Genomic DNA, 24,867 nt, shown 5'->3' on the forward strand with positions numbered 1-24,867 from the left:
TATAACACACTGAAGCTCCACAGAAAAGGAGCACAGTGTGTTCACTGAGATATACTTTATTTTGCATTGTTTCTACTAAAACTTTGATTAATTTTTTCATCTCTTTTTTTTTTCCTGTAGAGCTGAAGAGTAAGACTGAAAACATTGTCAGCCCTTTTATGCACTAAATTACCAATATTATTTAAGGTGAGTTAGTTAAGTGCTAAAATCCTCAGATTTAAGAACCTCATTAAGTGCTATGACCTTTGGTGTTTGTTGCAAACACTGAGTTCGCACACACAGTTTAGGCTTTTAGTTTTTTTAACCCCTTATTTTTAGAAGAGCTGCTCTTTCCTTCTCTGGCCCCTGTGGCTGTTTTCAGGTGACAGCAAACCCCTCTCTCACCTTTGGAGGGTGCTCAGGCTCCTGAGCTGCCGTGCAGGACCTCAGTGGCCTCTCCTCCCCGTGGCAGTGCCGGCGCGTGGCCTGTGCGTGGGGCCTGCCCTGCCACCCGGGGCTGTCCTCCTGCCCCCTGCTGTCCCTCGGCTCCACTGCTCTGGGGGCAGGCCTGGCTGAGGGAGCCTGCTGGGGACAGACAGAGCTGCTGTGAGCCTGAAGGAATTCAGAGTTATCCCAGTCCCATTCCAGCAGGTGTGGGGCAGGGGAGGTGCTGCCCCACTTCTCCCTTGGGCTACCACAGGCTGAGGCTCATGTTTGGAATCCTGGAAGCCAGCAAGGATCTGCCAACTCCTGGGGTTTGTGACAGAGCACTTGGCCTTTTTCAAGCCCTTTTCCTCCTTCCCACACCAAAAGCTGGACATGGAGCTAACTGTGAGAGCCCTGCACCCACATCCTCACCTGCTGAGGCCTCCTGTTCAATTTGCTTGGCTTTTCTTCTGGGAGTTGTGCCCCTGCTGCTCCAGCACAGGCTTTGTTCTGACAGGTGTTTTCTCCACCTTCCATCTTCTTTCCCTTGTGCTGAGCTGGTTTTGGTGGAGGCTTTGGTGGGCAGACCTGGCATAGCGAAAAAAGCCTGTATTTCACACCACAGTGTTCTGTGTCCAGTATGAGAACACTGAATCAGACTGAGCTTTTATCCTTCTCAAAAGAGTATTTTCCAGCATTTTAAACATCAAGAAATGTCTTCTTCAAACAGTACCACGTTAGAACTGTGCTGTATTTGGGAAGGGTGCTAGAAAATAAACTCGGGTAAACATTTCCAAACTTACAATCATCTCACCACATACACACACCTTAAATGACTGCATCACTTTCCACACAGGACCTAAAGTGAAACTTTCAGGTTTTCCATTAGAGTTCCAACAGGACTAAAAGTGAAAATATGTAATTTACACCTAAATATGATCATATTTCACACTAATGCAATTACAGGTTGGTATTGATGCCATTGGTTTTGAACCTGGTTTCTACAAGCACAAGTAAGCAGGGAGCTGGTCTCACCACAATTCCTTTGGTCACAACACCAGCACTTTCATCACAGGGGAAAAGCTGAAAATACTTATCCAGGGCCAGAAGATGTGGTAAGCAAGTTGGAGAACTAATGCAATTAATATTTTTTCACCTGTGTTTGGTGTGCAATCAGGATAAAGAACCAGGATGTAGCCACTGCCGTGCTCTTAATGTCACTTCAGGATTAGGTTCAGATACTATACAGGGAGCTGTATCCTAAAATCCACACTCTGGGACAATCCTCTTCAAGGAGCTGCTGCTGCAGGAGTCCCTGACTGGTACTTACAGGTGTTGACTGGTCTTCAGAAGGGAGTTAGCCCCCTGTCACCTTGTTTCCTGTACCAGACTGGTACAGGTGCAATCACAGGTCAGCTGGAGGCAGATCCTGCTCACAAAGCAACGAGGGAGGCCAGAGTGGCTTGTTTGTAGTGGCCTCTTCAGTGGCAGAAGTGTTTGGTGAACAGGAGAGGTGCAAAGGGAATGCTGAGCCGAAGAGCCAGACCTGGGCTGGCTACAGACACGGCCAGGAGGAGATGCAGGGGAAGAGCCTGCCTGTCACCCAACACCTCCCAGGGCTGCAGCACCAACTGCACCAGGCCCCTTAAGCGCCACATTTTCTGAAAACAGCAATACATTTGGAAAGAGTTCACTTTTCTGCCCTCTCCAGTGTTATTTAAGTACTCCTTAAGTCTTTGAACAACCCTAAAACTGCCTTTGTGCAGCTGTTCTGTTAGAGGAACTTGCTCGTGTCAGCAGCAGAACTGGCTGCAGGAACACACTCCAGCAAAACACAGTGATCCTGGCATTGCTGCATTCCAAGGAGACACAGCACTACACATTTCTCTGGAAAAGTGGTGACAGGTACCAACACACAGACATTCTCTCTGCTCTTGCTCCTGGCCCTTAGAACCGATTCCACCTGGCCCTGTGGCATGGGAGGGATGATAAGTGACACTTCATGCAGGGAGCAAATGGCCAACTCTAGCAGCTCCTGCAGGTGGAAGGTCATCCTGCAGACTGTCATTCTTAGGCCAGGCAAGAGGAAGGAAACAAGATTTACTGTTCAGGATCTGACTAAGGAATCAAAGACTCCTGTGAAACAGAGATCCAACAGGATCAGCTGGAGATCAGTTAACAGCTACCTGATGCTTCGGTTCAGTTCAGAGAACAGTACGAACTTTAAAAAAGCTTCTTAAGTGAGAGAGGACAAAGTGCTCACCCCATCGTAGCCAGAGAGGTCCTGCCACCAAAATACCCTTTTGGCTTTGTTAAAATGAAAAAGAAAAGTGATAAACCCAGAAAAGTCAATAAAATCACTAAAATAAGTATCTGTAATTACCAAGATCAAAACCCAGTGCCTTTTCATTAAACATGAACTTTTGTTCTGCCTTCCACAATACGTAAATAGTGCTGACAATTGGTTTGTGAGGCACTTGCTACAATAAAATGTAATTGTATCAAGAGAGAAAGGTGACAATCAGGAGATCATGAAAAAATTACATATTCTCACTGGTGGTTAATTAGCCATGCAAAACCCCCTCAAACAGATATTCTCTTCTATTAGGAATGATTACTATGCAGGCCTACAGATGTCAATACCACAGTCATTCAAATACTTCTTTCCCTACTAATTGAAGGTTGTAAAGCTCCGGTGCCAAGGTTTTGCTTCCAAAGAGCTAATTTATGACTAGAAGGATATTTTATGTCTTCAGTTGCAGCAGCTACAAAACTCAGCAAATCAGAACCATCTGTGCACTGATACTTGACTCACCATTCATCTCACAGCCTATCAGTCACATTAGTTTGCATCCTGCATTCTTGGCTCACGTGCACTTGTGATGGTCCAGAGTTCACCAGGAATATTAAACATGGATGGTGCCCTGCCCCTGCCTTACTGCACACAGGGGCCGCTGCATCCGGGGATTCCGCGCCGCAGGAGCGACGGCGCTGACACTGCCCAGCAGGACTGTCTGATTGCCTCCCCCTCCCTCTGAGTGAGGCTGGGCTTTATTGACTTAACTTACAGCTCAGCCTTCACAGTGCCAAGGGAAAGAGCACAGGGCAGCTGCCACTTCTGAAATCCTGTGGCACTGCATCCCTTGGCCCCACACAGCAGTACCACTTGTGTCCCACAGCAATTCCTGACCATGCTGGGGCTGCAGGAATAGAGGCAAATGGCAAAGAACAGCTTGAAAGTGAGAAAATGAATTAAATGCTTTCACTAATAAAGGTAACTTTGCTTTTCATCTGGGGCGAAGGGAAAACCTGGCATTCAGGCTTGTCCTCAAGATGTTAGTGAACAAAGTCCTTGACTTCCCCATTATCCTGAAAGTAAATCATTCTGCACAGAGCTCCTGCTTTGAAGTGAGAGCCCGTGGGTCAAAAGGACTCATGGCAGTTCTTCCTCCTTGAGGGTTGACATTCCACTTTTTAGCAAAGCCAGGGGAAACAGGAATTAACAAACACGGTGTATTTAAGGCAAAAGAACTGCTGTGTCAGTCTCATTTGGGGATCTTAACCTATTTCCTCCTCTGCAAGAGGAAAGGCAGCGAGCAGGAGATGTCAGAGATAATCCCAGGGTTGTCTCACTTACTTTGGCTCCTTTGGGAGAGCAGTGATTCCCTGTGCACGCGGCCGTGGAGAATTCCAGAGGGCCGTCGTACCGCATCCCTCTGCCCTTCAGCCCATCCAGCAGGATTCTCTTCAGCTCCTGGTACCTGGGCTTCTCATCGTAAGCCAAGCCAGAAACACAGGCCAAAAACTTGGCTATTTCACCTGTAGAGAGGATTGGACTGTTACGTTCCACCTAGAACTTCCAAGGGCTTAATTCCAACACAGATGCCAATCCCGCAGTGCCAAACAAGGCAACACAATTCCAGCTGAAGACACACTCCCAACACAGAACTGACAGTGTCTTGTCTTTCTGAAATGAGGAAAGGAAAAGACAGGCTTGGATAAACCAGCCAGCCCTGAAGTGCTCTATCTCTAACTCCTACAGCACCAAAAGGTATCCAAGGATAAAAATTCAAATAGTGTCAAATATTGACAGTTCTGTGTAAAAGAGAAGTCTTTTGCATTTGATAGATCCTGACACTCCTTTAAATATTAATTACTCTCAACAATATTGTTTTAATCTGCTCAGATATTATACTGGGAATGCTTTGGAAAAATGCACCTATCTTTTAGCAGTTGTTTTTGTGATAGCATCCTAAAACACCACCAGCAGCAATCCTGTACCATCAAGTGCTTCAAAACACAGGGAAACCACTGGCTGGGCAGAAAAATGCAAGCAGGAGAAACATATGGGGGGATCAAACTTTCCTTTCAATGTATCCCAGAATGGAGTGCCACACCAGATATTAGATCTGGTCAAATCCCAGCAGGAAAGATTTATAAGTGTGTATACACACCACCAATATATTCGATACACAACACATTCCAATAATTCCAATACAAAAGTACTAGGAAAATAGTGGAGTAAATCAGAAATAAATATTGGCCTTTGTTTTCCCTGCATGACTTTTAGACTTCAGTGAAGGAATAAACAACAAGACACAAATTGTCCATTCATTTGCTTTTTCAAACTGAACACTGAGCAGCAAACCTTTGGTAGGCAGTTCCTTACTGTTTCCATACTAACAGCTACTCCTGTTTCCAGGATAGTCACTGCTTCCCAACACCTTGGACTGCAGATGGCCAAGATCCCTTATGTCATTCCATGGGATAATCACTGAGCAAGATCACTTGTTTTTGAAGACTTTGTTAAATTTATGTTATTCCCCCCAGAGTGAGACATTTAAGTGTGTTCAGTAACAGGCTGAGGAGCACACAGGGCAAAGGGAGAGTGCACTTACTGCAGCTGCTTCCAGAGGAATCCCACTTCATCACCGAGCCTGGGAGCTCGTCCATGAGTCTGAAACAACACCACAGGGCAACGATTTAATGTGGGTTTGGAGCAGGTGGTTCTTCATTTGGGATTTAGGAAGACAGCAAGTCTCAATTCCAAAGGGAGTGGATCTCCGGGATAGCCCTGCTTTGGAACCCAGACCTGCCCTCCCCGACTGTTTCACCTCCTGGCACTGCTGATTTCACCAAGTTACCTAATTCCAGGCTGACACCTTAAACTGCACTTGAAGGCTTTATTTGCAGATGTTTTAAGGTTTCTAGAAGGAAACAGAGAAGCCAATTGGCTTGTTCCCATTTCAGACTGATGATTCCTGTCTGTATTTTGGAATTTAGGCAGCAGTTCTGCTCTGCCTTCTGGTCATGGAGCATCAGGTTCTTTCTGCCCTGTGCAATGAACTCTCCCAAAGCCCAAGTGAAAGCAGAGGGAGGAAACACCAGCACACTCTGCTGCCTCGGTGAGCTCTGAGTCAGTCATGCTGGGGAAAGAAGGAAAGATTTGCATCAGGTTCCTCAGTGTTTTGGTATTTAATTGTTTGCAATGGCAGTAGGCTTATAGAACATTAAAAACCTACAGAAAAACATCTAAAAATAGTCTCATAGAGAAAGTTAAACAAATTGAATGCACATGTGGAAAAACCTCCAAGAGATGTTTGTGCTACAGAATCTACAAAGCACCCATGAAGCTTAATGGGAACACACAACAACCAACCTTCTGTATGTGCACCAAGGCCTGTGCTAATTTACAAATGTTTTCTTTGGTGGGGGGAGAAAAAAAAAGTATTGAAAAAATACACAGCAGACAAAATGCCTGTGTACTGTGTGTGCACTGGAATCCATCCTCTCTCTGCAGCACTACAGACATAAACATGCAAAGGAGGGAAGACATGCACGTAAAGTTCACATTTTAACTGCTCCCAACTTCTCTCTGAACTAAGGAAAACGGTTTTAGCTTTCTCCTAAGGTGCTCTCCAGCCTAGAGAGCTGTCTTTTCCAGACCTGTGAGGTGCTGGGGATGCTGCAGGGTCACAGGGTGGGGTGTGGTACATGTCGGGGGGCTGGTTTTACTTGGTTTTCGCAGACTGGACGGCCACAGGGTCCTTCAGGTTCTGCTCCCAGGGCAGCTTCCCACAGAGCCACTGCAGCATGCAGTAGCCAAGGATTTCAAGGTCACCTCGTCTGGATGGGGCTAAAATGTGGGAAAGGAGGGGGGGAAGAGAAAAAAAAACACAATTAAGAATAAGAACCTCTTCTTAGGAAATAGAAAAGACTTTGATTGAGCTGGTGTTGATGAAATATGAAAAAGCCAACTGGGCAAAGTGTTGTGTTTATTCAGCTGTAGGAGAACCAAAGTGCCCCAGCTCTTGGCCACAGGCCACAGACAGGCAGGGACTCGTTGCTGCTGCAGGGAGGGTCAGCTGCCTCACCTCCTCCAGCTCCATCCTTCCTCCGTCTGGCCTGTCACAGGGACTTGATCCCCATGGCCTCTGACATGATCCAGACAGCCCATAACCGAGTACCAACACTTTCTCAAAAGAGCCAAGCAGTAAAACAAAGAAATAAATGTCTGCTGCTAAATTGCTAACACATGTTCCAGGAAGTCCATGGGGTCCACATTGGTCATGCAGGGACTCCGTGAGAGCAGACTAAACACTGATGGCCTTTCCTGTTCTCCCGCGGAGCCGTTTGAACTCGGATGCTGGGACAAAAGTGCCATCTAGTGAGCACTGGCTCGCCGAGCTCGCTGCTCCGGCACCGGCGGGGTGGCTGTCTGGGAGCACACCCAAAACACTGACTGCTCAACACGGCGCTGTGGGCACTGCCCACCGCTGCTGCCAGAAGGAAGTTATTTCAGGAACAACCCACTCCCACTCTGCACGCCCCCAGCAGCACACAAATCCAACCAAAATTCACCCCAACAGCATCTAGAGAAAAACAGGTAACTGAAGTTAATCTATGGATTGACTTGTGCAAGAGAAAGGGGTGGAAATAGTGCAAGCCCAATAGAACTGCTGTTGCTTTGCTGCAACTTGAAGGAAAGCAAATGTGACCAAACCAAACATGTAGGATCAGTGCAGGATTTCTTTGCTCAGTTTGCATGTCAAAGCCAGAAACTGTTGGTGTGATTAAAGACAGACACACACAGAAGTTCAGTTCATGCTTTTCCAAAACGACCCTGTGCTTTCCAGGAAGGAAGGAAGAGCTCAGACTGCTTGGTGCTTGCTATGCAGCGTAAAGCCCAGTAGCTGAGCACTGTTCTGTTAATCCAGCTGTAAACAGATATCATATTTTATGGGCCTTCATGAAATAAATTCCAGAAAGTCACTCAGCAAACTTATCTCTGTTTAAGAGTTGTCCGCTCAAAGCTGCGATGCCAACACATCCTACCTGCTCCTTGTTATGCCCTCCTGTTCCTGCAGGAGCACAGGAGTGGCTGTTGCTCACTGCCCATCCAGCTGCTCCCAGGAAGGTTCTGGATCCCACAGAGCCCTCCCTGCCCCTCAGGCGCCCTTTGCTTCCTGCCCTGGGCTCAGCGCCGCCCTCGGGACAGACTTGGCTCCCACAGTGAAACACAAACAGGCTCCAGCACTCGCTGCTCTGCAGTGGTTTCTCCAGCCATAAATCTCCAGTAACTGTGGAACAATTCCATTCATACACATGTGTTCACAGCTCCTTTTTCCATTATGGCAATTCCAGATTATACCCATATAAGCCACAGCGTTTTTGACTGCAGAGCCCCTGAGTTTCACACAAGGCTTTTCTGGCACCTGTCGGGGTAAGAGGGGCTGCAGAAAGTGGCCTTTGGAGGGAAATTGTGAGGATTACAGTGGATGGCTTTTTTCCACAGGGGCATTAATTGCTCTGCATGTCTAAATAACCCCAAGCCAGTCAGATTTCAGAAGGTAACCCAAAATAACTCATTTTCTCACCAAACAGACCCCAGAGACTAAAGCTGATTTCACAGCGAACAGTTTGGCCACGATGAACAACCTCCTCACCTGCAGCTCTTCCTGACCAGCCCCAGGAAAAGCCATCCCACACCAGGAGCTGGGAGGAGGGAAGCCTTGGATAACACCTGCCAAAGCCACAGGATGACAAGGTACGTGGAGCTAAAGCAAACCTCCCTAGAAATAAGAGAGGAATGTTTTACAGAGGCAGAAACTCCCAGATCCCTTGATCTCCCAGGTCACCACCAGAGCTGCTCAATGAAGACATTTACATGTGTTTTTCACAGAACCACATGGAAATGTCAGTGGGTGATCCTTTGGCTGTACCTATTTCTCTCTGCTCCCTCATCAGCTCACTATAAACTGAATTTCTCAACTTTTTAAATAATTTACATTCTTGTTAAAAAGTATTTGACTAATCTTTAATGAATTAATATTGTCTATGAACAATGGAATTATTGGATTTTCACTCCAAATAGATAAATTTCAATGATATGTTTACTTGGAAAAATAAACCTGTTCACACAATGGAAGATTACAGGGATTCTTGATAAACATCAATGGAGAGAAATCAATCTGCCTTCATTTTAAACATGACATCCAGGCAAAAATAAAACAATTCTGCTTGATAACTTGTCACTGTTATGAGTGTACACTCAAAACAGGGCTTATTTAAATCAAATTCTCTTCTCTGTAGACTAAAAAATTGCTGGTTTTTTTTTCTTTTCTTTTTTTAATAGATGTTTGATTTCTGCCTTTCTACTCACAGGAACTTTTGACTATTATTTTAGTCTCATGAAACAGTATTTAATGGGAACATATTGGTGATATTTTATCTCACAATAATTTTATAGTTTAATTTTTTAATTTGAGGAGTTAAGGCCTGATTCTGTCCTCAGTCCTGCCAAGATAAATCAGGACCAACTGCACTGAAGTTAATGAACTCACAACCACCTCAATGAAACCAGTTTTATGTACACCACAAACACACTCAACACGCAGGCACAGGGTTCAAAAATAACTCACAGTAACAAAACTGGAGCACTTCACCTGGAGAAGAAAATACAACTGCATTTGGCAGCATTCTGAGCCCTAATTTATATTCAGATTATTATTTCAAAAGTTTCACCAGCCACAATATGCTCCCAAAACTAAACTGCTCCCAAGAACTCGTCTGAATCCCACATGTAAAAGGAGTTTTCCTCCCTGGCCCCTATTTAGCTGATTTTCTCAAGCCTTTTGTAAAGATCTGGGAGGCCAACAAGTGACAGATGAAATGCTCTGCTCTCATTTTTAATTAGCACTGTAACATTACAATTCCACTATTAGTGATTCTTCCCATTAGAAGCTTCTCATAAAAAGGATCTTTTTGGTTGCTCATGTTTCATCCTGTGCAGAGGCACCTCCAGTTCTCACTGGCATCACAGCGCACGAATTCCTGGTAATTCACAAACAATTGTAACTCACACCATAACCATTAACCCACAAAGGAAAGGAGGGTTAACAGGACCATGGTGAAATATAAATCTGATAAAAATGTATCACCACAAAGTGATATAACCTAACTCAAGGGTGAGGTGATACAAACCCGAGATAAACACAAGGCTTAGCAAAGAGCAGTACCTCTGTTAGGGGCAGGAGGAAGGAAAAGACCAAAAAAGGTGGTAGTGAAGTATCTCTTCCCAAGGGACTGGTCAGCCTGAGGAGCTCCTGGCAGGAAGAGGGACCAGCTGAGGAGCTGGTGGGGGTAAAATGGGAGAAACAGTTACATTTGTGATAAAGTTCAGTGCTGGGAGGCCATTCTGTGGAGGTGTCCAGGCTGAGACAGCTGCCAGCCCCTCCTCTGGTCACCCTCAGCCCTGCACTGCTGCTCAGGAGCCCACTGACAGCACCCACCACCACGGAATGCTGGAGGCAAACTCTGCTCAGGAGCTCAGTGACAGCACCCACCACCACGGAATGCTGGAGGCAAACTCTGCTCAGGAGCTCAGTGACAGCACCCACCACCACGGAATGCTGGAGGCAAACTCTGCTCAGGAGCTCAGTGACAGCACCCACCACCACGGAATGCTGGAGGCAAACTCTGCTCAGGAGCTCAGTGACAGCACCCACCACCACGGAATGCTGGAGGCAAACTCCAAACTCCAGTGCCAGTTGGAGCACCACAGCTGGAGCACAGCTCTGCCAGAGAGCTCTGTGGGACACAGCAAGGAGGGGCTTCTCCCATGGCAGCCTCTCCTAAGCTGGGATCCTGCAGCCCCACACTGGATGGATCCAAGTGCTCATGGCCATGGAACACAGAGCAGAGCTGTCAGGAGGGGATGATCAGGACTGAGGGAATGGGATAGGCTGGAGGGAAGGGGCCTGGTGCAGTGGGGAGGGTGGAAGGTGCAAGGGAATGGGATGGGCTGGAGGGAAGGGCCTGGTGCAGTGGGGAGGGTGGAAGGTGCAAGGGAATGGGATGGGCTGGAGGGAAGGGCCTGGTGCAGTGGGGAGGGTGGAAGGTGCAAGGGAATGGGATGGGCTGGAGGGAAGGGCCTGGTGCAGTGGGGAGGGTGGAAAGTGCAAGGCAGGCTGAGCAGGAGCTGTGGGTGGGAGGTGAAACGGTGGCAGCAGGAGGTGCAGGTACCTGGTCGGAAGCAAAGGGTTCCAAGCTGGCAGTAAGGAGAACGTGTGGCAGGAGAGGGGACAGGGAGCTTTGCTCTTCTTGCACATCTGTGTGGCAGAAAAAGAGTCACAAAGGTCAGGGCCTGGCAAGGAGGGCTGAGGGAGCAGCTGTGAGATTCACCACCTCCCTGAATTCCTGGCGTGGAGAACAGCCAGAATTACACAGCCCATTCCCAGACACACTCCTCAGCCCTGACAGAAAGCTGTAATGCTCATCATCTTATTTCTGCTGCTCCTGGATGTTCCTGGCAGGACAGAATATGCTTAGAGAGCTGGTTGTAGGAACCTATCCAATCTTCTCCTCACTAAAACTTGACTCTTCTTTCCCTCACAACCAACTTCTGCTCCTGCTGGGCACACATTTCTAATCCAACTCTTAGGAACTAAACTGTCTTTTTATTTATTTCACACTGTAAAGTTCCACCCCTTTTTCACCAGACCAGTTATATTTTCCTTTTATTATTTAGAATTTACAGTTTGTCCTGCACACAGTCTTTGGGAAACACATATCAAACAGCAGGAAATCAATAATTCATTTGACCAACAACAAAAAAAATCCTGCAGGCTCCCTCTGCATCGTAACTGTGCATGGACAGGTGCCAAACAAACCTCTTGATCCAGAGCCATTTAGAGCTCTGTTCCCTGGAATCAGGCTCAGAGGGAACGTATTTCCATAGGTCTTTATACTCCTGCACATCCTTCCTCACAAATGAACCCTGAGTATATTCCAGTCAACCCCTGTGTGTAATGGAACAGGACAAATGGCCAAGCACTGAGCTGTGTTTTAACACCAAGAGCAGCAGCTCTGTCAGAGCAGTGGGGGAAGAAGAACTGCAGAGCTGTCCCTGCAATCCCCCAGTGCCAGCCCTGCCCAGGACAAACAGTGTCCAAGTGTTCTGATGGACCCTGAGGAGCACAGGTTGGAATAACCCATGTGAGGGGCAAAGAGGCAGCTTTTACTACTCCAGATGGAGACACAAGTCCTGCACAGGTTTTGGTGGAGATGGCAACACTGCTCAGTCACTGTGCAACACTGAGGAGGAGGAGGAGGAGGAGAATCATCTCCAAATCGATGGCAAACACAAATATCTGCTGGAGGGAATTCAGCACAGACAGTTCATACTCTTATGTTCATCAATGACAGCAAATTAAAACTGGTCTTAGGCACTCAATGCCCAGGCCTGGAGTATTTAAAAGCCCTCAATATGTTAAGCATGGTGCATCTCCAGAGAAATTAGGTATTGACTGCACGCCTCGGTGAGCAGGGAGCCTGCAAAAATCCATAGCAGCCATTGATCCAAATATTACTTTTTAGCACTAACTATGTAACAATTTTTTAAACGTACACTGGCTACAGATATAATTCTCTTTAATTATCAATCAACAAGCTAAAATGGAACACTGTTTATACAGCGTGGTCTTTAAAAATGAATACAGTGAATACACTCAAGTGTGATGGTAAAACTACCAACACAGCTGGGCTACAGCAAATTGGCATCAAAATTAAAATTTAACACACCCACACTGTGGTTGTGAAGGGATCCTGCCACCAGGTACTGGCCTTATGCAAGGAGGTTGTATCAGCTTCAAGCATTGCCAAGAGGCACTTTTGAAAGCAACAAATTCATAATTTTGTTAAAGTTTGAGCATGTACCTGAGATTTCTGTATATATTCAAGAAGCTGCTTCATGAGCAAGTCAAAATGTTCTCATTTGTCTGGCTCAGTGCTGTTCAGGGGAGTTGAGATATTTATGTTGCCACGTACATTTGGGAAATGCCCTCTGGAAAGGATCTCATTGATATAAAATAACATTTAAAAATTAGAGCTACAATCCTGGAGCATCGAAATAAGAAGCCACTCCGCTCTGAAAAGCTGGGTACCACCACGAGGAGGGCTCTCTGTGCAGCTCTCATTTGCCAACAGTCTTTAAACACTTTGCAGAACAACACCTGAATGTCCTGAAACATCTCCACAACTCCAAACCTCAGCAGGGATGAAGGAACCCAGTGGCTGTGTTGTGCCCTCAGACCTGTGTGACCTCCAGAAGTGGCTGCAGGGCCCTTGTTCCCTGGGATGCTGAGAGGAGCTGCACGTGGGCAACTCTGGTCATCTGCCCTTCATGGGTTCAGATTGTTTGCCTGGCTCAGCCCCAGGCAGAGGAGGAGCACCACAGAGCCAGGAGGATCAGGGAAAAAAGGTAAAGCTGAGGGATTGAGAGAGGTACAGCTTAATGCTTGAAATAAAATTTGAAACATAATAATGAAAAGGGAGACAACAAAGAGGGGAATAAAACCCAGGAAAGACAAGAGCTGCATGATACAGTTGCTCCCCCCCTACCTGAGCAGCAATCAGCCCCTCCCAGCCAATCCCCCCCAGTTTATCCACTGCCCATGTTGTCCTGTGTCTGGAACATCCCCTTGGCCCCTCAGCTGTCCTGGCCTCGCTGCCTCCCAGCTCCCTGTGCAGCTCCTCACCTGCAGAGTGTGGGAAACTCAACAGTCCTTGAGCCAGGGTAGGCACTGCCCAGTGACAACCAAAATATCCCGGTGGTATCCAGGTTATTCTCATCCTAAACCCAAACCACAGCACTGCACCAGCTAGTGGGGTGAAAATTAACTCCATTTTGGTTGCTGGAGTTCACTTTTCACCAATTCCATCCTGGCTTTAGCCACTTGAGAGGGTTATCCAAGCCACAGACTGCAAAACGTACCTTACACTTCCACCTGCACACCTTTGGCCTCCCAAGTCGGTAAAATTCCCCTGCACTTCCAAACAAAAGGAATCATCTGTCCTATAATGACATACCATGAACAGACACCACCAAACTAGATGTTAGAACTATCCAACTGCCAAATCCAAATCCTCCAGCTTTCACCTACCCTTCAAACAGCATCCACACCAAACACCAGTGCACAGCCAGTGCCCACACCAGCAGGCAAAGCAGCCAGTGCTCCAGGAAACACCCAGAACAGATGCCCTCCTCACCACAAAACACTTTGTAGCAGGTGAAATGGTGCAATTGTCTTAGCAGGAAGTACTTGACAGTCTCATTTCATTTTTCCTAATGACCAGAGTTAAACGACTGCAGGTTTTAACAGCTCTGGCAAATTATCAGGCCCCTCTACATTACATGGTCAATGGTCCTTTTAATAGAAAAGGCAATAATATACAGTTGTTTGTGCCAACTAAAACTCGTTAGAAAGTATTAGTTTAAGGTAACAGTTCAGCAGCTATTAACAAGCACCAGTTCCTGTAGGTCTCCCTCATGCCAAGCTGGCAGCAGCAAACCAGTCCTTTCTGGAAGATCTTGGGGATGGAGGGGGGACAGGGAAAGAAAAGTTACCAAAAACACACTTCCATAGCAGGAGTCAAAGTTTTTCAATAATCACCATTTTTTTCACTAGCATAACATTAGAATTGACTTTTTGTCTTGCTGACATAGCAACTAAGAAAGTTGTGTTGCATTGACCATATTGATTGTGAACAATGCAGCCATCAGTGGGACTTTACACCATATATTTTCAATATTGACCTCCCAGTCCCTTTTCCGTGGCTCCATGGGTCTGCTATTGGATTTGGACTGCAGTGTAATAAACAGCTAAGGTTTAATTAATGGTAAATGAATACAAGACATAGGTTATGACTTTAACTAATTAGGGAATTGTTGAATTAAGTCTGCCTTGGAATGCAAGGCAGTACAATCAATATCCAATAAAAGGACTATGTATGTAATTTACCTGCAAATGTGTTTCCAATACCATCAAAGTGAGTTTAAATAAGTAAGATATATGAAAGGCTACTGGAAAAAGATTTCCAAAAGTTAACGCTTTATGGCTTCAAAAAAGGTTTTTCTCCTTGCACAAGGAATGTCATCTTGAAATACCCTCCCACAACACAGATGGTGACACTCAGGCACAGCTCTCCCTAAAGGACAGTGCAGCCTCCAAATGTTTCCCTTCCCAAGGCCACAGTACAAACAGTGCAGCAAACACCACCCGTGCTCCCAGCAGGAACCAATGAGCTTTCACGGCGAGCTCTTCTCAGGGTGTCCTGGTCTGCAGGGCCCTTCAGGTGCCACAGAGCCCCCTTCCCTCCCAGCCCTGGAGAGACATTCTCAGAACAAGGGGAGGTCAGCACTCGAGGGGAGAGCAATCCCAGCCTGCTCCTCCTGTGTGCATCAGCTCCCACGGCCTGATCACTCATTCTGTAACCACTCAGCTGAAATAAAAGAAAGGAACCTACCTACTCCCTTGTGGGCATCTATGCTGGTAAACTCTATTGTCCCATTATGGCCCTTCCTAGGATTTTCCTGATACTGTTTGTGGTTCCCATTGGGACAATATCTGTAGGCAAGTCCATAATCTGCAAGATAAACCTGGAAGACATGAACAGACAAATGAATAATGCTTTTGTCCTTTGAAAGTATAACCTTTATAATTAAGTCTTAAGAAACTGATAGGTTAAGGACAGCCTTAGATCTAAATTTTATTAAACCAAATGGTGCCTCAGGATAAAATATGTACAACTGGGGGCTATAACAGCTGCCCTCCCCATTTAAATCCTTCCACTACTACTCTCTTCTCGTATTCCAGAATGGAGCAGAATTTCAGTCATTTTATTTTGTTCCTAAGCTCTCTACTCTCCAGGTGGGCAATATGCCTTTTATGCAGCCTCACGTTGCTTGTGGGCCCCCTTGCTGTCCTTACCCAGCAGGCACAGACTCACAGCCCTGCTCAGCCTCTCCAGCCCTGAGACTGCACAAACCCAACTCTGCTCTGGCTCTGGGCAGCTCCAAAGCCAGAGGGAGAGGCAGCAGCTTCCCCAGCTGGACTGGGCATGGGGCTCCAGCCTGACAAGGACCATGGCACATCCTGGGCATGGGGCTCCAGCCTCAGGGACCATGGCACATCCTGGGCGTGGGGCTCCAGCCTGACAAGGACCATGGCACATCCTGGGCATGGGGCTCCAGCCTGACAAGGACCATGGCACATCCTGGGCATGGGGCTCCAGCCTCAGGGACCATGGCACATCCTGGGCGTGGGGCTCCAGCCTGACAAGGACCATGGCACATCCTGGGCATGGGGCTCCAGTCTCAGGGACCATGGCACATCCTGGGCATGGGGCTCCAGCCTCACTGGGACCATTGCACATCCTAGGCATGGGGCTCCAGCCTGACAGGGACCATGGCACATCCTGGGCATGGGGCTCCAGTCTCAGGGACCATGGCACATCCTGGGCATGGGGCTCCAGCCTCACTGGGACCATGGCACATCCTTGGGACTCAACTCTGGAAGCAGTAACTGACTTTACACTTCCTCTTGCTCATTTTCAGGGCATTTGAAGTTGAAACCAGAACAGCTCAGGAGAGCTGAACTTTACTTTGTGTTCTGCTGCTGCCTGTGAAGGCAAACCAGAATGTGCCTCTATTTGCCTGTGAGCACAGGGCACTGCACCCATTCTTCCACTCACAGAACTTACAGGAAGGGCATAAACCCACCCTGTGAAGTTCCCATTAACATGTTCCACCCCCAACAGGGCTGCACTCGATACATGCACATGGTCAATCACTGCAGCACAGCTGACAAGCAGGAACTTGTTGGAAGCAGCAGGAATTTAATCACAGTCTGTTCCCCCCCACAATATTCCACAGGTTATTTTCTCACTGTCATTTCCACACTCCCACCTGGCCTTTGCCCCTTACATTGACCAGTTCTCACAATAGGTAATTGCTTTTTTTAATAAATACCCAAGGATGGTATTTTCCCTTAAAAAATATGCTACAAACTCCTATATTGCCAATGGTACTGATTTTGGGGGGCAAAAGCTGAATCATCCAAAGGCACATTGAGATCACTTCTACTAAATCTTAATAGATGATAAAGAAAAACTTTTTCTTATTTGAACCTTAGTTTTATCTTTACCTAAAAAACAGTTTATCCTATAAAAGTCTAAAATAAAACTCTTCTGTCACTCACTTATAATTTAATGATGACACTCCTGGTAGAGGCAAAACAAACCAACAAACATCCTCAAGAAAACTCAACACGTTCTTTTGTAGCACATTCTGGTGAGCTGCTGATTCCCGTTGGTGCTGCAGCCCCTCCCAGTGCTGGGATTGCTGCTCCCTTGGCCTGCCTGTTCCTGCTGCAGGAGCTGAGCTGCTGTGGAGCGTAAGCCTGGAGGGAGGCAGCTCCACCTCCTGCAGGGGCAGGGCTTTTAACACTACCAGGGTGTGTTTCACCGGAGAGGCTGCACAACACAAGACTAAAGACCAGAGGCACCTTTAGAACATCTGGGGCAAGGCAGAAGCTTTGCTGGGTTGCCTGATTTGATTGTCTCCTGCATCTGTTCCCAGTGTGTTCCTGATGCTCTGGTACCTGTCCTAGTGCTGACAACGGCCCCTTCAGCAGAGAACTCACTGAAACTGCCGTAACATCAAGGTTTGTGAGTCTTCTGCATCTTCCGTGGGTTGGGAAGGAGAGAGGAGCCCAGAAGGGATATTCTACTCAGGCTAAGTGGTACATTTTGCATTTCACTTGACTATAGATTTCTGATGTGTACAATTAGATAAAATACCTTTAAAAATGAAGGCTATGCCTTATATTAAAACAAGAGCTAAAACTACACCCAAAACACCTCTGGCAGCTCCCTGGTTTGGGTTTATGTGACAGACACTCCCAGGTGACAGCTCAGCCCTGGTGGTCTTTCAAACTACCTCAACAACAGGTCACCTAGAAAGTAGCCACAAATATTGCTAGTCAGGCTTGAAGCATGTAAAAATAAAACAACCTTATAGAATCATATAGATAAATCACAGTAACTATGTACTCTCTTTTTTAAGCACCTCCACTACTGCACTCCATTTTTAAGCAATGGACTTGCTTAAAATACCTTCAGTGGTAGTATCTGCAGAGCAGTTTGCAATTTATCCTGAAAATGGAAGTGAGAAGAGGTTTTTGCACAAACATGTGACCCATGGCAGCTTCTCCAGGCAGAGCCTCCTGGCCACCAACAGAAATCAATGCCCCTCAGCTTGTACAAAACCAGCACTGCACCATTACAATCTGCCACCACCATTATCAGCATGACTATGTTATTTTAAATTACCATTAATTCCATTTCATCAATTCTCATTATAACCCCTTCATCATTAAAGAGATATATAGTTCCTTATAGCTGGTTGTCACTTTTTGATAATGTAACACTGTGCCCTTCCCAATTTGCTCAGAACACCGTAGAGGTAGCTCAGGAATTTACAGTTGCAGATTTTTTTAGGGTATAGGGATGGGGGAAAGCAGATAAATAATGAAGAATATGGAGAGAAATTAAGCCAGTGTTAGTTTGTGTTTCAATACCATAAATATTTTTCATCTGCATGCTTTTTATAAGAACAACAAACCAAGAACAAAAAGAGAACAAAGCAGAGCAGAGCCAGGTGAACAAGACCCTGGAATCAGGAATGGGACTGTGGATGAGGCAGGTGCAGCAGGACAGGACAGCTGGCTCTGGCTGTTACACTGGACACTCCTTCCCACTCACTCCTTATTTTAAGTCCTCTTTTTGATCAAGTGTCTCTCCTTCCACATCTCAGTCTGCACCAGATTCTGGCCTGTTATTAACAGATTTTGTTGCAGACCAGGAGCCAGATTTCTGAAGTCTTTGCTCTTAATTTCAAGCCAACATGAACATGCCTGTCTTATCCAAAAGAACAACCACACAGGAACAGGTCATTCCTTATGGGCACAGGTAACTATTTATGGGCACAGGCAATTCTTTATGGGCACAGGCAGCAGCCACAGCTGCCCCCTTGCTTTGCTGTCCGTGGCTCCCTCACAGGAGGCACATCTGAAGTGCCAAACATCTGCTAACCATGTAAAATTCTCACAACTTGTCTACATTATGAGACACAACTGCACTGAGCTGGGCAGTGATCAGCCTAGCCCTTTGGATTCTCGTGCTGTTCTCTTCTTCTTGAAGTCCCCAGAGCACATTTATTGCTGAAAGGATGACAGTACAGTGATTTTCTTTGTACACTTTCTTTCAAGTGGTTCCATTACCAGGCTTGTGTCATGTCTGTAAATAATTAAGTAGACACCTACTAATAAGAGGCAGATTGGTTGCTAATGGCCACAGTGCTGCCAAGGGCAGCTGGACATCAGACTGCAAAAAGGGGAAAGGCAGACAGAGGTCCATTTGGGGACAGGAAGTGTGAGCTTTTGTGTCTGGGACAGAAATGGCATCTCTCACAAAGCAGAAGCCAAGGAGGGAGGAAAGCAGGTTAACCGAGGAGGAAGAAGAAGAGGTACACCTTATCTCTGCACACTTCCTAAAAACACCTGAAGGAGAGCAGAAAATACTTTCATTTTTCTCATTTCAGCTGCTCTTGTCATAGTGGGATAAAGAGCAGGAATCACAGTGATACTTCTCACAATGAAAAACAGCTCAAAGTTGCAATTGTTTTCCTGCAGGTTTTTCACACATGATCAATGTGTGACCTCTGTATCTGCTGTGCTGGAGCACTGAAAGCTGGTCTTAAAAGTTATATTTTGAAATATTTTTGTATTCTATCTGTGATAATCAAGCCTAAGAGTTCTATTCTGTAACTACTTTGTCTATGAAAAAAAATCAGAACTGAGGTGCAAATACAATTAAAACTTACAGCTTAAAAACCCAAATAGGCAACTTCAGGAACAGACAGGAGTCTGCAACACTGCAGGATGTCTGCCCATATATTCCATGGAGCAAAAATACACCAGGTGCTGGTTTGGAAGAGATGTTCTCCCAAATTTTATTGCATTTATTCAAAACTCTCATTTTAAGCTCTTGTCTAATGTCCACTTGTCCCTTGTAATAGCATGACCATTTAAATGAGCTTAATGGGTTTGAATTACTTAGAGAGTCCGTATCAATAATACTTATTTCTGCTTCTTCACACCCACAGTCCCTGCTCCAGCCCAGCCCTCCTTTACCTGAGCCCAGCCCTGCGCTGGTGCTTGCCCTGTGCTGTGATTTATGGGTGTGCTCCCTGCAGGTTTCCTTCCAGGCCTCGCTGAGATTCACGGCTGTGCTGCTGCCTCAGTCCATCACGAGCTCTGCCCCTGCCTGTGCTCACACACACACTGACTGCAGAGCTGCTCCTCTGACCTGTAACTCACGGAGCGGCCCCGCTCCCTCCTGCTCAGGGACCTGCACGAGCTGCTCTTTGAGGCCACTCCATTCTGATCTTCCAACCATTTCTAGCCATCATTTGGAGGTCACAGAGTGACAGGACCTTTGCTTTATTTGTTTCTGTGCCTTGCCACAGGAGGCAGGGATGGCAGTATAGATTTCTGAAAGGGGCTGTGTTATTTATTGGCTGTGGTGTAAATTCACCAGGTTAATTTACAGAGCAGAGAGAGACCAGCAGCACAAGGGCTGAAATAGAAAAATTATCTTTTTTGGAACTGCAGGAAGCCAGTGACAAATTCACACATAAGAATACACATCAACAGCCACTAAATGACAGAAAAATGCAAAGTTGAGTATAAAGGTACATGTGCTTTTCTACACAGAGATTTATGTCTCTTCACCAGAACATGGAAATACATTTTGGATATATTATTTTTAAGAGATAATTTATGGGTTTCTTTTAAAAACAAATTCCTAGAATTAAAGAACACTTACAATTTATTTTCTCTTAAAACCCTAGTCCCTAAAAGAGCAAGAACCAACTAGCACAAAATTCTTTCAACAAACCTCACCACAGAAATTATTAGGTAGAACTTTTATGATGCCATCCCACTGGAGCTACAGCCTTGTATTCCTGACCTGGACCTGCCCACTGCCTGATGCTCCCACTCCCTATTTATGACGTTGACCAAGGCAATCTGGTTATCCACTCTTTGATTCATACCATAGAAATACAACAAAATATTAGAAATCGTCTCCTGTCAGCTCTTCTGAATTAGAATATGAGCTTTCTGAAATGTTTTATAGAATAGTTTCAGTGGAAAATACTTTTGCTGAAACAAAACTCTACCCCAAACCTCCCAGCAGTAACGCACACTTTGTACACGTCGAGATAGAAGCTACTCAGACTGGAATGCCTTCTGATTTCTTTAACAAAACCTAAAAAATAAACCCTAAAACCTCTGTCCAGTAACTCCCAAGTACCTCATTTTTAAGCTGCCAATGACTTTACTACTCATTAAAACAAATTACTAGCACAGCACAATCTTCATACAGATAAGACGAGAAACAAATCAGACAATCACCCACACTGTGGCCCATTCAAAGGCAGCTACAAGTCTTAAAATTTCATGATTATGGTAAAGGGACACTTCCAGAGTGATTTCAGTGTGAAAAACAGCAGCATATCTTGCTGTCATAAAAAGACCCAATAGCCAAGACAAAACAAGAGTAACTGGAGTGCTGTTAATGGGTAGCAGATCGTTTTGCCTCTAAAGAGCCTCCTCCTTTGGATTCAGCAGGCTGGAAAACACCATAAACTGAGAATATGGACTGGCTGCTGCCACTGTGTGAAACCAGGGCTGCCTGAAACCACCCTGCCAGCCTTCAAGAGATGTGCTTTTGTAAAACCAGGGCTGTCTGAAACTGCCCTGCCAGCCTTCAAGAGATGTGCTTTTGTAAAACCAGGGCTGTCTGAAACTGCCCTGCCAGCCTCCAAGAGATGTGCTTTTGTAAAACCAGGGCTGTCTGAAACTGCCCTGCCAGCCTCCAAGAGATGTGCTTTTGTAAAACCAGGGCTGTCTGAAATCATCCTGCAAACCTCCAAGGGATGTGCTTTTCAAGGCTGGGAGTGACTCTGGACTCAGCCATTCAACTTGACACTGTTAAAGAGCAGATACCCTTGAAGGGCTCAGCCCCCAGTAGCAGTGACTGTTGGCAAGATCTGTTTCTTTGGCACTGCAGCAGAGAAACAAAAACTGGAGTACTGCTCACAGCTAATTGTGTTTAAGTGAAGAGAGAGATGTCCTTTTTCCTAATTTTTTTTCCCAATAAAAAAGCATACTTAAGTTTCATTAATGGAAGAAAAAAAAAAGACATCATAAGAGTATGTGGGGTATGACAGGACCAAAATGTTTTTTTCAAGTTTCACCAAAACACTTGAATTTCAAGGCAATTTTTAGGCTTTAGAGTGTCAGAGAACAGCAACTTTCATCCTACTTACCTGTTATATCCACTACAATGAGCAGGACAGAAGAGTTAGATCATGGAAACCCAATTCATGGGAATATTAGAAAGCTAGAACTTCCCAGGAATGAAAATACAATGGGCCACACCCTGAAGCTCTTCTGATACCCTCAGACTGGCGTAACTGGAGCAGCAGGCAGGCCCTACAACTCACCCATCTGCACCAGCATCCCAGGCAGCAGAACACAAAGCTTCTTGCTCAGGCCTGAAGCTCCACAGATGTGTCAGATTTGTCATGGGATGTGAACGTTCATGCATAAACTCCTTTTAATACATGAATTGTCAATGCAGAACACACATAACTTAAAACTTTTAAATGGTTATAGAAACACTAAAGTGTAGATGAGTAAACATGCTTACCTCATGTGGATTGGTGTAGCCCAAAAGCAGATTTGCTGCTTTAATGTCACCATGGACATACTCATTTTCATGTATGTATTCCAAAGTATCCAGCTAGGAAAGAATTTGGAACAGAGAAGAAAACATCATCATCTTTTCCACTTGTCCCCAACCCTACCACCAAATATTGCTCCCTTATGCAGTGAAATCAAGGGCCACACGGACTGAGCTGACCAATTTGGTTGGAGCTGCAGCACATCCCGTCTGTCCCAGGATCTGTTCCCACCAGGAACAATCACAAACAAGGCATGAGACATCCCTGTGTAACTGCCTACAAGTAGCAGCTTCTAAGATCACAAAGCAAGAATGAAACCAGTACTTTATAAACACCTGCAAATGCTGAGAACACCAAGCTCTTAAAAAGAACATACTCCGTCAGTTCTGAAGGTTTGGAATCAATTTGATCCTGCCAGTTATTGTATGACTTGCATTTCGTGTCACAACCTCCTGCATCATCATCAGCTACTTGCTGAGGTACAACAGCTCTAATTAATATAAAAGCCACATTTGCACTTTGCAGCTCATACAAAGGACAATCTAATCCTGACTTTTGGAAGTACTGAGTGTTACAAGTCAATTGTAACTAAGAGTTACAAGTTTGTTAATTATGTGACTATGAAAACTGTCCACTTCTTAAAAAATATTTATTGTAAGTTAATGTAAAGGAAGTTTTGGATGTGTCCAGCCCAAACCCCATGCTTCAAGCAGGAGTAATGTACATTAGATCAGGTTGTACAAGAGCCTGGATAGCCAAATGGATGAATGGATGTTTCACAGCCTCTGGGAAGCACATGCCACTGCTAAGACACTGCAAAACTTCTCCTTTATACACAGAGTTGCTCTCCCTGGAACTCATGGCCACTGCCTGTGCTCCATCTCCTGTGCAGCTGTGCTCAGGAAGAGCAATGTTTCACACAAACACAACACAACCATGTTCAAAGGAGCACATCTATAACCTTCCCTTAGAACGTGCCAGTCCTCACACACTGGCAAACCAACCTGGTGTTTGCAGTCCAGCCCAACCCTGGCCTGGCCCATCAGCCTGTGCAGCACACACAGTGACTGTGGCACCCAGGCATGCAGGGGGGGCTCTGACAAGTGTGGGTGTCAAACAATGCCCTTCAGACACTGGGATCAATAATACATGAGAACAGGCCTTCACATCTCACTCTGGTGCTTTGAAGTGTATGAGCTATGTTTGAACCTATTAGAAAAGAAATTTGGGTTCAGCCCATCCAATTCCTGTCTGTAGGAGGTCTTGATTTTCTACTTAATACTCATTTTATTTTAAAAAATATGAAAAATAAGAACACACATAGTGTTTGCACATATTTAGTTCTAAACTCAAGAGCTACCTATAGGAACTCCATTAGAAAGCTAATTTTTCTAGTTGAATCCAGAAATTCCCTCTCCCTGTACATACCATTCGTGCCCCAAGCTGCAGAACAGTCTCCTTCTTAAATCTGCTCCCACAATTCTGAAAGATTCTCTGAAGGTCTTCCCCCAGTCTCTCCATGACCATGAATCTGTAGCTACAGGAAATACATCAAAGGGAGGAATCCTTTAGGACAAGACTGCAATTTTGTGCCAGATTAAAGGGACTTAATCTCCATTTTTGAAAATGGATCTTCAGTAAATTTGAGGCTTAATTACAATTTGTCTTATTACCTTTTTCCTTTGTACTCAGCCAAGCCTGATCCCCAAAACACTGGAATTCCTAAACATCTTATTTTTTTGAGATTCATCCATTTTCTTACTGTAATAATAAGATAACATGGGGTTAAAGGTAGCTAGGGAGCTTCAGGTTTGGTGTGTTTTGTCTTGTTCCAAGGCTGGGCTGTCTCTGGAGTCCATTCATTGTTGTGCACAAAATAAACTTGGCTCCTGTTCTCCCTTCAGATCAGAAAGAACAAGAATAACACCCAAGTAACAAAAGTAGAGCAATCCAGAATTACTGCAGCACCAGCAGGATTAGTTCAGGGTGTATGGAAGGAGTTGGCTGTGAAGCTCTAAAGCAGCAGTTCCTTTTAGAAGTAGTTAAACCCAAACTTGTTCTTGAATCCACCCAAATCAGAACTGATACACTACTTACTGTGCTCTTGTTTAGCAGCCCTCTGGTAAAATTTCAGTTCAGAAAATAAGGGGCCGTTTTCAAGATACTCCTGTTGAGAAATAAATAAACTTGGTATCACAAAAGGCATTAGAGAGACAACAATTTCTGAGGAGAAGCATATAAGAAATTCCAAGAGGATGAAAACCTTTTTTTACCCACATCCATGACATCTGAAATGTAATTTTAATAGGTAG

At 45.4% G+C, this 24,867-nt stretch overlaps 1 protein-coding gene across 3 annotated transcripts in view; it reads right to left on the reverse strand.

Annotated features, from left to right (window-relative positions):
* Positions 1 to 24,867, reverse strand: part of VRK2 (VRK serine/threonine kinase 2) — a 36,785-nt gene that overhangs the window by 1,468 nt on the left and 10,450 nt on the right. The window contains exons 4-16 of one of the 3 annotated variants that reach the window (XM_071582207.1): positions 24,653 to 24,722; positions 24,229 to 24,316; positions 23,984 to 24,092; positions 22,522 to 22,614; positions 15,211 to 15,343; positions 10,930 to 11,015; positions 9,924 to 10,038; positions 8,352 to 8,477; positions 6,421 to 6,541; positions 5,304 to 5,362; positions 4,043 to 4,224; positions 838 to 993; positions 385 to 564 (exon numbers count right to left, since the gene is read on the reverse strand). In XM_071582207.1, the coding sequence (XP_071438308.1) occupies positions 385 to 564; positions 838 to 993; positions 4,043 to 4,224; positions 5,304 to 5,362; positions 6,421 to 6,541; positions 8,352 to 8,477; positions 9,924 to 10,038; positions 10,930 to 11,015; positions 15,211 to 15,343; positions 22,522 to 22,614; positions 23,984 to 24,092; positions 24,229 to 24,316; positions 24,653 to 24,722 (1,518 nt within the window). The remainder of the gene's footprint in view (positions 1 to 384; positions 565 to 837; positions 994 to 4,042; positions 4,225 to 5,303; positions 5,363 to 6,420; positions 6,542 to 8,351; positions 8,478 to 9,923; positions 10,039 to 10,929; positions 11,016 to 15,210; positions 15,344 to 22,521; positions 22,615 to 23,983; positions 24,093 to 24,228; positions 24,317 to 24,652; positions 24,723 to 24,867) is intronic. The other 2 variants (XM_071582208.1, XM_071582209.1) reach the window with 2 other exon arrangements.

Source organism: Pithys albifrons, chromosome 2, assembly GCF_047495875.1.
Source record: "Pithys albifrons albifrons isolate INPA30051 chromosome 2, PitAlb_v1, whole genome shotgun sequence".
Classification (NCBI taxonomy): Eukaryota; Metazoa; Chordata; class Aves; order Passeriformes; family Thamnophilidae; genus Pithys; species Pithys albifrons.